Source organism: Ursus arctos, unplaced genomic scaffold (genome assembly GCF_023065955.2).
Source record: "Ursus arctos isolate Adak ecotype North America unplaced genomic scaffold, UrsArc2.0 scaffold_3, whole genome shotgun sequence".
NCBI lineage: Eukaryota > Metazoa > Chordata > Mammalia > Carnivora > Ursidae > Ursus > Ursus arctos.
In genome coordinates this window covers 38,453,071-38,467,989 of record NW_026622985.1, presented here as the reverse complement: position 1 = coordinate 38,467,989, position 14,919 = coordinate 38,453,071, and the positions used below count along the sequence as shown (strand labels likewise).

The window sequence follows — 14,919 nt, the reverse complement described above, 5'->3', positions numbered from 1 at the left end:
TTTGCCTTAATTTTTGTAAGTCTGGATTCCCTAGCTCCTAAGTATATTAAGTCTGTTAATAGAAAATAATAATAGAACTTACGATATGGGACATGTTATAACATAAGGGCTGAAAGGCACCCTAAGGTTCCTGAGATCAGGATCCAGTCTCTCTCAGCTCTGCAAACACGAGAACCCCAATGTAACAGCCATGCAGCCCAGATATCCAGACTCAGAGTTTCTAGATACAAATGGATGTAGTAACATGGCTGTTAGGTTTTTCTCCTGGTGCTTCATTTCCTGTAACTCCTAGACACCAGACCTTCTCACAGAAGCAAGATTTATCCTGGTGAAGCAATAAGGAACTGCTTACTTCATACAGTCAGGCATCTGGGTAGAGCTGGGTAGGCGTCTCTAGATGGGGGGGATAAATTTGACGAACAAGAGTTATGGGCTGATAGGTTATTTTAGGATTCTTTGCCAATTACAAGTTAGCAAGCTGGATGGGGGCTCCAGAACCTTTGAGTGTGTTTTGTGGTTCATTCGTAGGTCCATGATGCTGTTCTCTCTGTTAGCAGATTGTCTATCTGAAAGCAGAGCATGTCCCTCTCATTCAATCTGTCTACAACCCTCAGAACCCGGCCCAGAGATCTCGCTCTGGATCTCCTCCAGTCTGACCCCCATTGGAGCTAGGAAGCAGCAGGGCAAGAGTGGAGGGGGCCGTGCTAGGAGCATTGTTGTACTGCCTGGGGCACCTTCGGGGTGCATCTGTTCCTCCTATGCTGGAAGGAAACAGAAGTGGGGAGGAGTCAAGTGGGAGCAGGGCTATAGGCTGGGGCATGGGGCTGTACTTGCACACGAACCTCTGAGGAATACAAAAATTCTTTCATTTTGTATTCCTTTTGAAGGGATACTTGTCGAAAGGGAAGTTAAAACATTAGTAGGTTATTAGCTTCATGTGTAACTTTCAACTATTTCGATACATGGTATATAGGCCTCCCCTTGCACTCCTGCCCTGGGCCTGGCATATACAGAGGTGAGTCTACATACAGGCAAATAAATACATCCCCAATCACTGGAAGTGTTAAGTGTATGTTTCTTCATCCGTATGGATTAACGTAGGCTTCCTTGATTTACAGGGTGGTTGGAGAATCAAATGGAATTATGGATGGGGCAATGTATTATAAACTCTTTGCTGGTCTATAAATGTAAGGTGCTGTTACAAAGAATCAGGGAATCAGTGATAATATAGGAAAGTTAAGAAAATTTCATGATTGTAAAATTGTCCTATATATGGGCCCCCACCTTGATTTATAATATGAGCTACTCACGAACACTACATATATATTTACACACATGCATACACACACTCACACACACACATATATTCATGTATATTTATATATATGAAAAGACTCATTTAACCTTCTGGGAAATTACAGATCACTGGTGGAGTTCTCATTTGGAAAATACAAGCTGTCAGAGTAAAGTGACCCCGAACCATTGACATTCAAACCAGAATTTCACCGGGAACAGCAGCATCAGAAAGCAGAGGCTGGAAACAGAGCTAATCTGTTCGTAGCTTTCTGAAGCACTTGCTCTCTGAAACTGTGTAATTGCGGCCATTCCACGGGGATTACTGAGCCCACCAAAAAAGAAAACGCCTTTGCGTACTCATGAGGCAAATAACATGAGTACAATATTTTCATTGATGGAAGTCTGCTCCCAAAACAAATGCTGTTCCTCAGGACCCTATAGCTAACAAATCTGTCTGGACAAATGGAATGTGAATCCTGGCCAAAAGAATTTTGAGTGTATTTATGGTACTTTTCTGTTTTATATTTTGGTGGTTGACTCATTTGATTCCCGTCCAACATTATTAAATTAATTGCTTTCTAATTGATTCTTCAACAATGATTTTCCATTTGCATCCAGAAATAAATGTTCAATTTGTTCTAAGTGAAAGCTCAGTTTTTCCTGGGTCAGTTTGACTCAGTTTGATGTGGCGAGAGAACAGATTGCTTTTGAACAGAGGCATAGCTGGATCTAGGAATTGTACCTCCCTCTTTCCTGCTCCTGATGCCAGCAACACCCCATGTCGTACCCTGGGCTAACGGAAAGTAACTTGCATACCACAGCGGGGTGCCTTGTTCAGTGTTGGGTGGTTGATGAACATGGACTTGGGAATGTAATGCCTGGGGTCATGGGCAAGCTATTTAATCTCTGAACCTCCTTTTCCTCTCTTTCTCTCTCTCTCTTTAATCTAATATAATCTGTTGAGGGGATTAGCAGTAATGTAAAGGCTTTGGACTTTGGATCCATGACTGGTGGTTACAATTGTTATTTCCCTTCCTAGAGCGGTGCTATTCCAAGGGTGGTCTGCCCATTGGCTGTCAGTCTGTGAACCCCTTGTTGGTATTTTGTGATGAGATAAAGCTTGCATCAGAATATAAATCCACTATACCATTAAATACACTGTTCTGTCGACATTCATTTTTCACCGCGTGTCTTCTTTAATGGAGGCAGGGCACTGATGTTCACCATAGTGCAAGTTTCTGACGTCACTGTGGAGTGGCGCTTTGGGTAGCACACCTTACAGCATGTGGAAGATAAAGCAGCAGTGGAAACAGTATTGAGGGCACTGGACTAGGAGTCATTGGCTAGCATGTACATTTAAGTAACTCATTGAACCTCTCCAGTTGAGTTGCTGCATCTTAAAAATATGAACTGTTTATTAAGGCAACATGGTCAGTAATATTGTAATAGTGTCGTATGGTTACAGATAGTAGCTACACTTGCGGTGAGCCCAGCATAACTACAGAGAAGTTGAATCACTATGCTGTACACCTGAAACTAATGTAACCCTGTGTTATGCTCAAATAAAGAAAAAATTTTTTAAAGGAATTGCTTTGAGGTTCAGGAAAAAAATATGAAAGCACTTGAAAATTCTAACTTTAGTCATTTTTCCAATTGCCTTTGATACCTTTTAGTTCTAATTATTCAAAGTCTTAGAAGTCTGATACAATGGATTAGTATTCAGAGGTCCCAATTCTCATTCTACACGAGCAAGTTACTTAACCTTTGGAATCACAGATTCTCAATCTGTAAAATTGGGCTAATAATATCTATGTCAGACAGTTAATGGAAGCTTAACTGCGATAACGTCTGCAAAATAACATTGATCATAAACAATAAAGCATAATTTAAATGTTAGTTCTTTTTTCATAACTACTCCAGTAAAGGCAGGACAGGAGACAGTGATGATGGGAAGTAACAGCATGCTTGCCATCATGCCCGTCCCCAGCAGGTCTTGCTAATTCTTCATGGCTCCTTTCCCCACCAAGCCAGGGCATGGTCTCAGGACCTTTTTCTTACTACTAACTGATCAAAGTTGGTACTCAGGATGGAGTATCGTGTTGTGGAAAAAATAGGGACTGTGAGTCTGAGCTACCTGATAGAGGGAAGTTCTCTTGTTGAGTGTAAGTTTTTTCATCTACAAAACAAAACTGTAAAACTGATCTCATTGAGCTGTGATATGGATTCAATTAAATCACACACACAAAGAGGATATGGTAGCTGCTCAGTAATCCTTAATTTCTTTCCTTTTAATTTCATCCACCTCTCAACGATGTTAAGCCTCACTAGGTGGTGTCATGGATTCGATTCTGTCAAGTTAAGGATGACTCATGGATCAAATTTTTCAAAGTGCAATGCCCAAATAACCCACAGGATTGAGGATAAACTTGTGTATAACCCATTAGGGTGCTTATGTCATAAGAAATCTTTTTTTTTTTTTTTTTTTAATCCTAACCCCGAATGACTACAAATGTCCTCTTACTAATTTCATTTATTTATTTCTCAGGGGGAAAATGGAGAATGTGGCAAACCAGGAATAAAAGGTGACAAAGTAAGAAACACGTTTTTAAAATGCTAACAGCTGTGATCGCTTTGGGGCTGAGATTCCTTAAGAGGAAATTCCTGGGATGCATTACTTTGCTGTCACTACTGGAGTTGGAAAGTCATTGGCTTCATTTTCACATTTATAAAACATGAAGCAGAAAACAAAGCCATGCCTAACTTTAGTTAATGGAAACCCCACATGCCTTTCCTATGGACCTTTAAGACCTTGCTTTATGGCACCCTAACCTTTGAGGCCAGGCCTACAGAATGTTATGGCGAAAAGAATAATTTAACCCGCAAAGTCAACTCAAGCTTCAATCAGGTCAAAGTGGAATTGTTTTTCAGATGTAAACACTAACAGCAAGCACTTTCCAGAAGGGAGTGAAGAACTCTATGGAATAAGTTATTGAAATAATTATAAATAATGTGACAGAACTAGGCAGAGACAGGGGTTTGAAATTTTGAAATTGCAGCAAGCCACAGGTAATTGGGTAGGTATTTACCTTTCGCTAAAAAATAAACATGAATAAAGTATTTAAACTGGAGACAACATTAAATATGTTGTGAGTTCCTTAATGGACCAGAAATATACAGAGAGTACGTTTGAAACATAATGACAAAGGGTCCAAAAATGTACAGACTAAAAATAGTTTTCATTATAATTAAGAACTATTAACAGCATGCCACCAAGATACTCAACTCTTTTCATATCTGTATTTTAATTATGGGAGAGAGCCAAGGAAAAAACCAGGCAAAAGGTGAAAAGAATAAGATGATGACACCAGCCTATGTAACTAAGCACTTCAAATAACTTGAGACTTTGTGAAAGCTTTTAAAGTACTGTGGAGTTAAAGGCCAGGTGGATCCGAAAAATGTAGGCTTGGTAATTATCTCTGGGCAAAATGAAACTGTAGTAATGAATAGATTCTGCCCAGAGGATAATTGAAAATGGGAGACAGACATGGACTTGAAAATACAAAAGAGGGGACACAGAAGAACAAAAATGAAAGTTAAACAGTAACTGTGAAAACTTTTTGAAATGAAAATGGCTGACAAAGAGTTAATACCATATTTCATTGTCATAAGATGTCAGGGATTTTTAAATGCCCTATTATTTCCCGTGCCAAAAAGAAAGAAAAGGTGCTGCCAATTATAAACAGAAGATGCAATTGATTGTAAGATGCATCTTAGTGTCGGAGATGTAAAAATTTGAAAAAAAACCCCGCATGCCTAGAGTCAATGAAATATAGTGCCCTTGACACGAAGAGTTCATATAAGTTTATAAGTCAAACATACGAAGAACATAAAGAGACACAAGAGAGAGAATGTGCATGGCTAATAAATGAAAATATTAGCAATCAGATAAGTGAAATTAACACATGAAAATATTATTTCACTTCTCAAATTAGCAAACACTGAGACAATATATAATATTGAGCCTTGATGGGGAGTCTGTAAGGTGATGACGCACCCTCTCTACTCAGTAAGAATGGAAATCTGAACAAACTCCACGGAGGGAGGTTTTGCTTTTTCTTTCCATGTATGGTGTGAACATAGAGTGAGAGAGCCTTGAATGTGCTTATCGTCTCCGTGTCTTTCAACCTCTTCCAGAACATCAGCTTTAGGAATCCATCAGAAGTGGGACATGATTTATACACAAAGATGTTCATTATAATATTATTTAAAATAGAAATCATCAGAAACAACTTAAATATCAATACTAGGGAAATGAGTACGTAAAGTATGATAGATTCATATTCTTGAATATTATTCCATTTACTAAGAGCTTTTAATGACATGGAAAAATATTTTTGGTACAATGGAAGACCAGATAAGGGCACAAAGTTGTATATGCCCTTTAATCAAATTATTTAAAGAAATGTAATTATTGCATATGCCTAAAATGTTAATAGCAGTTCCTTCTGTGTGATCTTTTTTTCTGTTTCTTTGCTTTTTTCTATAATTGCTAAGATGTGTCTGTTATGAACACGTTGTATTTTGGTAAACAAAAAAAGTGAAAATGTGAGAAAAGAAAGACTATATTATATTCTCATAAAAATAAATTCTAAAAAGTTGACATGTTGAATTATTTTTTATTAAAAGAGGGTTGAGTATAAACACTGTTTTGTCAAGTTGCATGTCTTGAAGATGGGCAAAAGAGTGATCTAGACATCGTGGAAACTCACCAAATTGCCAATTGAACTGACTTTGCCTTGTTGGAAAGAAACAATATTCCACTAAGTGTACTGCTTTCTAAAGAATCTTAAGAAATAAATTCTTTACTTCGATCAAAATTTCAATATACAGGTGAAGGACTTATATCTAAAATTGTGCTTTCACGGAGTTTACTAAAGGAAAATTTGACCTCAAGTTGGCTTATTAATTCGGATCATTTTGTTAACAAAAACCAACAACGTTGGCTTTGCTGTTTGGATAACCTGGGAAGATTGGCCATTACTGAGAAAACATTCCCTTCCCCCCACCTAAAATCATTGCACTTTGAAGATGGATATTTAGAGCAACTTACCATTAATTTTATTCCACAGGGATCCTTAGGACCACATGGACCAAAGGGACCGAGAGGACTTCAGGTAAGGAGGCTAAATCAAATCTATGTCTGATTAGATTAGATTAAAATAATAGGATTAGAATCACCTAGGAAGCTCTTAAAACTCACTGTGCCCATTTACTCTCTCTGCCAATTCAATCAGAATGTCTAGGGATTGAAGCCAAGCAAAGCCAAGCATCAATAGTTTTAAAGATTCCCAGGTGATTCTAACGTGCAAAAAGTTTGGAAATCACTGCCCTAATGTTTTGAATAACTAATTCAAGCTCCCCAAAGATAGGTACCAGCAGGTGAGTTTACTTATTAGAGGGATAAAAGTTTAAAAATTCGGGTCTAGGAAGACAGATAAATCCAAAGCATTTAAAAATAGGATGTAACTATGTTTGCTTTGCTACTATAATATAGTTGGCAGAACTACACATTTTATTTAAATTACAGTATTTGTATTGTTCCATCATTATAAGTACTTAATGCTCTATAACATGGAATAATTCTTCAAGGCATTTATTTAAGTTAAACAAATTCCATGGATTTCAAAAAATGATTTAGATCAGTGCCCCTCCCCGCCCCCCCTGCCTGGGGACTCGCTTACTCTAAATTTTTCATGGGGGGTGTGATGTGTGTATATGAGGGTTAATTTCAGTATTTCAAAAACTCTACTGAAAATTATAACTTGACCCAAGATTTCCTAGATAGCATCTCGTTAACCATCAACTTCTTTGCTTTGGCCTAGAATTGTAGTGGGGCAGGGCAGTAACTCTGGTTATCACAGGGTCATGAGAAGCTCCAACTTTCAGTTATAAATGCCTTAGATATTAAAAAAAATTGTTGTTCATTCAAAATTTTTCAGAAAAGCTGTCCAGCATAGGAAAAAGGTTGGAAACACAGACTTAGAAAGCAAACCTCTCGTGAATAAATGTTTGCTCTCAGCTTAAGTACTATTTTAGAAGCTGCCTATTTGACACGAGCATTTTTATCTCATTCCACTTCTCAGTCACATGTGACCCCAACGTAACGCCGAGATATATAGTCTGACTTCTAAATTCAGCATCTCTAGGGACCCTAATGAACGATTCAGTCTTGGTTGGCCTTTTGTATACAGAACTAATTCTTGGTTTTCACCTTGGAGCAGGGCATTAGTGGACCTCCAGGGGATCCAGGTCCGAAGGGATTTCAAGGCAATAAGGTAATCATACCCTTTGATTAAAGACAGGCAGAGTGCCTTTCCCCTAGTGAGCTATAGTGATGTGTGTCTTTATTAAGCAGAAGTCAGTGGACTCTTTGAGGATGTGTCTTTGGCAATCCATGATAACCTGCGGATGTATACACAGCATCGTGTTCAAGTACATGCAGGAACTCAATGGCATAGCTTTATCATTTATTATCATATTATTCAAAGGTACATTATTAAATACAAGCCATTATTCAGAATCTTTGCAGTATTTCCTTCTCACTCCTGCTCTTTAGTCATCTTATGGTTCACTAGAAACTGAAAAGTAGTAACAAATAACCAATTCAAATCACTGTATTTCCCAATATGTGATGTCAACTCAGTATATAGTTTATAAAAGAAGGAAATTTATAACTGTCATGCCAACAGAAATCGAGCTTTTAAAAATCATTACAGGGGTGTAATCTCAACCATCAGTACCATGTTTGTAATGTCGTTCCACAGATAACCAAGCAAGACAGCGGGAGGGGTTGAATGAGAGCCAAATAGAACCAAAAGATGCTATGGCTGGGATAGTTAAAAGACCCTCAAAAGACCTGGTTTTAAGGCTCTGTTTTCTAACGAGAGTGGCCATTAATTTGCTGAAAACAAGCTTTTTAGTACCTTTTAAACTCTCCTCAATGCTTATTAAATTTCATGGATATAGTAAATATCCAATAAATAGTGTCGTTAGTGACCGGAGATCTGTGGAATTTGTGGCAGCAAGAACAGCAGAAGGTGTCATCCCTAGTGGACCCTAGACAAAGCCAGGCTTTTAAGGGTGCTATCAAATCAAAGCTGTGGGGAGCAGTTGGGCTACTTGAGTGTTCTTTTTCCAGAGAGAAGAAATAGAGTGACAAGTATAGTATTTTTAATGAGATAACGACAATGTGTGATTTCCCAGGCCACTTTTAATTGGCAAATTAAAATAGAATGAGCTTCTCAGCGGGAGTGTGCTTAAGCTTCATCTGGGGAAACTGCCTTTTCCAGTCTTTGCCTATGATTAATTCTCTCTGGGGAAAAGAAATGTATCTCTTGAATACTGAGTAGAAGTTTTTATAAAATTGCTTTGGCTGTGGAAAAGATCCTGCAGCAAGAAAAAAAAATATTTTGACAATCCACACTTATTTCTAGGATTCTTTGGTTACCTAAGATGATCATTTTCATGTTTGTGAAAAAAAGGCTTCACATCAGGGATTGGGGTTGGAGTTTCCAACAGTGCTAGAATTATAGGAAGTTTGAGCCACGAAGGCTCTTAGAGATCATACTGGCCCAAAGTTTTCTCTTTGGAAAATGAGAAGTGAAGTCTGGGTATCACATGGCTTGCCTGAAGCAGAGGCACAGCCAGGCTCATCAGCTTTGGAGAGCTCCCTTGGAGGGCTGGGGGCAGGGCAGGCAGCTTTGGGAGACCACAGAAAGGTGCTATCATTTGCCCACTTCTATTCATATCTCATACAATTACTATTTAGGTTTCTCTTTTAACATAAACTTATTTCTTTATTTGTTTATTTCTAAGATTTTATTTAGTTTTATTTGAGAGTGAGAGAGAGAGAGAGAGAGAGAGAGAGCACACCGTGGGAGAGGGAGAATCAGACTTCCCCACTGAGCAGGGAGCCCAATTTTGTGCTCAATCCTAGGACCCCGGGATCATGACCTGAGCTGAAGGCAGACACTTGACCGACTGAGCCATCCAGGCACCCAACATAAACTTATTTACGCAAAATTTAATTCCAACAGTATATTAAGTCTTAGAGTAAATATAGTCAAGTATTTAGGGGAAGTTACGATTTTCTGAGGTAATAACATTTCATGCTTGACTTCCACATCATCTTAAGTATTTGAATACTTTTCATGAATTTTCCAAGGTCCTCTTTAAAAAAAAATTTTTTTTTTTTTTAATTGTGGTTAAGGGGGCACCAGGGTGGCTCACTTTGTTAAGTGCCCGACTCTTGGTTTCAGCTCAGGTCATAATCTCAGGGTTGTGAGATTGAGCCCTGGTAGGGAGTGGAGTCTGCTTGGGATTATTTCCCTCTGCCCCTCCCCCTGCTCTCTCAAATAAATAAATAAAATCTTAAAAAAATTAAAACAAATAAATTGTAGTAAAGGATATATAAAATGACCACTTGGGTTTTAATCACAAAATTCACTGCCAGGTTAATACACAAAGCTCATCGCCAATTGAAAAGATGTCAATTTCTGAGAATGTTCCGGGTTGCTGGGAGCAAATGAAGTGGGAGTGGGTTTTTCTTTTTCCTTCTAGTAATATTTCTGGTTTAAGGTCACAAATCTAATAGTCTCTTGACTTGTACTTCAAGACTATTACTAATTTCTACTTCTCTTTGATTATGTCAACCAGAGATACGTGTCACATTGATCATTAAGATTTCTTAAATTTTATACATTTATTAGTATATTATCTTAAAAGTCAGGTTTCAGGGAATGATTCCATCTTGTGTCTCAGAATGTACTTCTAAATCTTGAAGACTTAATATATTCTTTTTTCCTCAATCTGGAAATAATGTTGTTTATAATGACATTTCTTTTCATGCATTACCATTTTATTATAATGTTTATTAAATGTTTTTAAGAGATTGCTGTTGCAAATTGTGCAAAAAAATTCTCTAAAACCTAGTAATTCTGTATTTTCTAATGGGCACGGGGAGGATTATTTATTTTGAAACTTCTATAATAATTGATAACATTTATTGTATATTTACTATTACAGATATATAGTTGTAAATACTAACTTAACATAATCCCACCTTTTGAGGCATGTTTTAGTCTTACCCCCATGGTACAGATTAGGCTACTCAAGCAAAGAGAGTTTAAGCAATGGGTTCAAGTCTGTAAAGCTAGTAAGGGATAGAGAGAGCCAGGATTCAAACCCAGCCAGTCTACTCTTAACCGCCATATTATATTTATCTCCTTAGGAATATTGCTGAATTTCCTGAATAAGTTGACCTGAGATAAATGCATTTCTTTTGGACAGTATGGAAATTGCATCTGTCCCTTCTCTTGTACTCTGGCTGGACACAACAGTCTGTTGAGAGGTGCATTTCTATTTCATTATAATATTCATCTGAAAATGCAGGAAGAGAAGGATGGGAATCGCATGGGAAAAAGAAACCAGTAATGTGCATTTTCAAATATTTTGTTTCTTAGGAAATCTTCAAATAGAAACCTTTAGATTTGTAACATTTGAAAAGATTCCATAAGAGTTTCTAGATGGGGCCTATATCTTTGAATTTATGAATGGTTTCTCTCATGAGCTACATCCCATTCTAATGCTCTAGTCATTGGATTTTCTTCATCAAAGCATTTGCAGAAAGGTGGCCAAAGAACAAAAGGAAAAAAATAGCATGTGATAAATCAAGGGAAAATGTGATGCTGGCCCGGTTTCACAAATCATTTCTGTCATTAATATTTTCCACATGTAAAGTAGCTCCTATTTTGCCCTGAATGACCTTGTTGTCTTAGAAACAAAACATAGATGTTTCTCAGCATGAAACTGTGGCTCTCAGGCCACTTCAGCCTCCCCCATATATGAAGGTCATGCAGTGACATTCATAAGAAGAACATCCCATCAGTCTCTAAAATCAATTAGCATCATAATCACACAAGGGCCTTATCCCTAGGACCAAACAGAAAATGCTATAACTCTGGAAAGAGCCTGGTGCTCTTTCTGAGTAAAAATTGAGTACCTAAGAGCCCTACGCTGACTTCCAAGGGCTATTGTGATGGTTCAGGTTGCAATCCCATCTGGTCCTAGAATGAGCCCTCTCATAGCTAGAAAAAAATGGCTCAAGATTGGCAGGGCTTTCAAATCACAGAGAACAAATGACAAAATGAGTTTTGTACAAAGAAATACAGTAGAATGCTGGGTATGCCAAACCCACATTAGGTAATTTCTGCCATTTCTTGATGTCTTTCTGAGGTTATTTTGGAAGGGTTATTTCCTTCTCAAATCTCTCTCAAATCTGCTCTTTCCAAGACCCTCTTTGTGCTTCTGGGAGGAGGGCCTGCTCACTGTAGCAGGAGCAGAAAATAGCTTGTGACATGTTGGGAGTATCCTAGTACTAAAGTTTTAGTGCTAGGGCCAAAGAACACTAGGAAATAGCCCCGATATGCTTTCCCAAGTCAAAGTACCACACGTTAAACCTGCAACAATTAGAAAGACCATGATATTATATTCTGTATTAACTCATCTTAATGGATGAATTACCTCGCTTCTCATAACCTCTTCCATTGTTTTATCCAGGACATTCGTATATTTCCTGCAGGGCTTTTCTCCCCTAAAATTTTTCTTCTTGTACTACACACAAGTCTGAGAAACTCAGAGTCCTTTTACATATGAGACTTTGTCTTAACTCACTTATACTTCTGAGATGTCAAAAAAACAAAAAAACCAAAAAAACAAAACACCACAGAGAAATAGCACCATTCGTGTCCAGTTTAATAAATAGATATCATGAGGGTTAATAATCTCCAGTGAATCAAGCATTTATCCATCCATCCAAAATGAACAAAGGACCTCATATCCATGAATACATGGAACCTATGTTTCAAGAGGAGTGAGGGCACATCAAACAGTTAGACCACTCCATGGTTCTGTACCACACCATGACTCTTGGACACCGTATTTCTCCTTCTCCAACTCTGTCAGGGTTTCACCTCATTTCTTGAGGTTTCCAAGCACAGTATATATTTTTCAAATAGATAGTATTCTTCTGAAGAAGTAAATAAGAACTAAATGTATAAATCCTAAAGTTGAAACTGTAAACATAATAAACAGCTCTACACAACAACCTGTTTTCTTCAAAATGCCCTATGAAAAGAGGTCAATCTTAAAAAGAGGTCTGGTTGTCAACCATTGTGATAGCTACTGGGAAAGTCCATGCATGTATTTTTGGTAGCTGGTAGCTTCCTGTTAGCTTCCATGCATTATACCTTTAAACATTGCTAGCTTTCTTTCAGATACGAACCATTGGCAGGAGAATTGGACAAATATGTGCAGGTCCTTCACTGTTTAAAAAAAAATTCAGGGGCGCCTGGGTGGCACAGTGGTTAAGAGTCTGCCTTCGGCTCAGGGCGTGATCCTGGCGTTGTGGGATCGAGCCCCACGTCAGGCTCCTCCGCTATGAGCCTGCTTCTTCCTCTCCCACTCCCCCTGCTTGTGTTCCCTCTCTCGCTGGCTGTCTCTATCTCTATCGAATAAATAAATAAAAAATCTTTAAAAAAAAATCCAAGCAGAAGATCCAGTGACAATGGGTTGGGAGCATCACTGTCACATCTGAGAGAAAAAATTATATGCAACAAGGAAGTATTTGTTGACTGAATGGGTGAATGAGTATTTAAATGGAATGAGTTGTCGACAGTATCCTACTGTAGAGAGGTCAAACAAGCAAGAGCCTAAAAGAGTCATTAATTTTTTGTCAACTTTGAAGTAATTGAAAATCTTTAAGGGAGCAGTTTCGATAGAGAGATTGGGGAGATGACAAAGGAGAAGGATACAACAGCCAGGAATTCTGACCACTCTTCCAAGATATTGGGATAATATAGGGAAAGGACAGTCTTGACATAACCCATCAAAAGCTCCTTGTACATTTAATAATAGTCTAATGTGTTCTTATACTTCCACTTTAAAAAAAAAAAGATTTTATTTATTTATTTGAGAGAGACAGAGAGCCCAGGTGGGTGGAGGGGCAGAGGAAGAGGGAAAAACAGATTCCCCGCTGAGCAGGAAGCCCAACACAGGGCTTGATCCCAGGACCCTGAGATCATGACCTGAGCCAAAGGCAGGAGCTGGTTTTAACCGACTGAGCTACTCAGGTGCCCCATCCTTCTACTTTTTTCCTAAGAGAGGGAAGAAGACTTGGGACTTATTTATTTATTTATTTTTACAGTATCAAATATACAACTTAGAGTCTCATATTTTCTATAACATCACTATTTTTGCTGCAACAGAATTATCATTAACGAAGATTTAGTTGTTTAAGAAATACATTCTTGTTTTGTTCGTTATTTAAGTATTTGATTCGACTCAACGTTAGCTTAGCAGCTTTAGAAGGTCAACTTACTAAATGTACCTAATATTTCAGTTATGGTTTGGAAATAGTTCAACACCACAGATATGAACAACTTTGAAGAGTTTTAAACTTCCTCCTCAAACAAGCATGCTGTGTAGTTTTATTTCAGCTCTCACACAATTCAGAACCTTAACGATCTCCTGACATTGTGATGTTGTGTTCAACTGTAAAAAAATCATGATTTGAAATAGGATATATTCCTTACACTTGATGGGAAGCAAACCAGGCGAAACATACCTAGACCTCAACAATTCCTAGGGTGGAATAATTAATCAAAGAGAAAAGTGTTTAAATTTACGGCTCTCTTAACAGAATGACTCTAGATTTTGCTTCACGTAAAGCATTTTAAGTCAGGGGACTTGAACGTGTCAGCTTTTCCACTTGTCCCAAACCAATGATGGGCCTTCTGGATCCCTGGGCAGCTAACAACTTTGAACAAGGTTGTGACTGCTCGGTGGATAGCCGTGTAAAGGGAAGAATCCCTTTGCAATTTTAATTATAAATATCTGTTGAATGAAGGTTGGAGCCAAGCTGCCAAACTATGTGAATGTTTTTTTCTTCAGAGATGTCAAAGTTTAAATGTGATTTCTGTCCTGAGCCTAATTAAAGGGGAAAAAATCATTAGTAATCCAGCAGTTGTTGTTGTGGAAAGGGCTTTGACCTACATGCGCATTCGCCCACCAGGACTCTAAATGAGCTATTAACTCATTGGATATGAGACAACCAATAGTGACAACTTGAAGTGGCTGCCAGAACATGTGGGGTGTCAGCCAATGGCTTCAAGGCAGATGATTTTCATTCCCAAATCTCTGATCCATATGGTTCTCAGCAGGAGGGGTATACTGTGCGTGTGTGCGTGTGCGTGTGTGTGCGCGAGCACGTGCACAGAGACTGCCAAGGTAAAAACTCTGATGGATCAAGAAACCCAAAATGGGGGCGCCTGGGTGACACAGCGGTTAAGCGTCTGCCTTCAGCTCAGGGTGTGATCCTGGTGTTATGGGATCGAGCCCCACATCAGGCTCCTCCACTATGAGCCTGCTTCTTCCTCTCCCACTCCCCCTGCTTGTGTTCCCTCTCTCGCTGGCTGTTTCTATCTCTGTCGAATAAATAAATAAAATCTTAAAAAAAAAAAAAAAAGAAAAGAAAAAAGAAACCCAAAATGCTCCTGACGTAAAGGT

General features: G+C 38.4%; 1 protein-coding gene across 1 annotated transcript in view; it reads left to right on the top strand.

Annotated features, from left to right (window-relative positions):
* COL28A1 (collagen type XXVIII alpha 1 chain) overlaps positions 1-14,919 on the top strand; it is a 157,927-nt gene that overhangs the window by 21,035 nt on the left and 121,973 nt on the right. Inside the window, exons 9-11 of the mRNA XM_057304177.1 lie at positions 3,842-3,886; positions 6,426-6,470; positions 7,578-7,631. Coding sequence (XP_057160160.1) covers positions 3,842-3,886; positions 6,426-6,470; positions 7,578-7,631 — 144 coding nt within the window. The remainder of the gene's footprint in view (positions 1-3,841; positions 3,887-6,425; positions 6,471-7,577; positions 7,632-14,919) is intronic.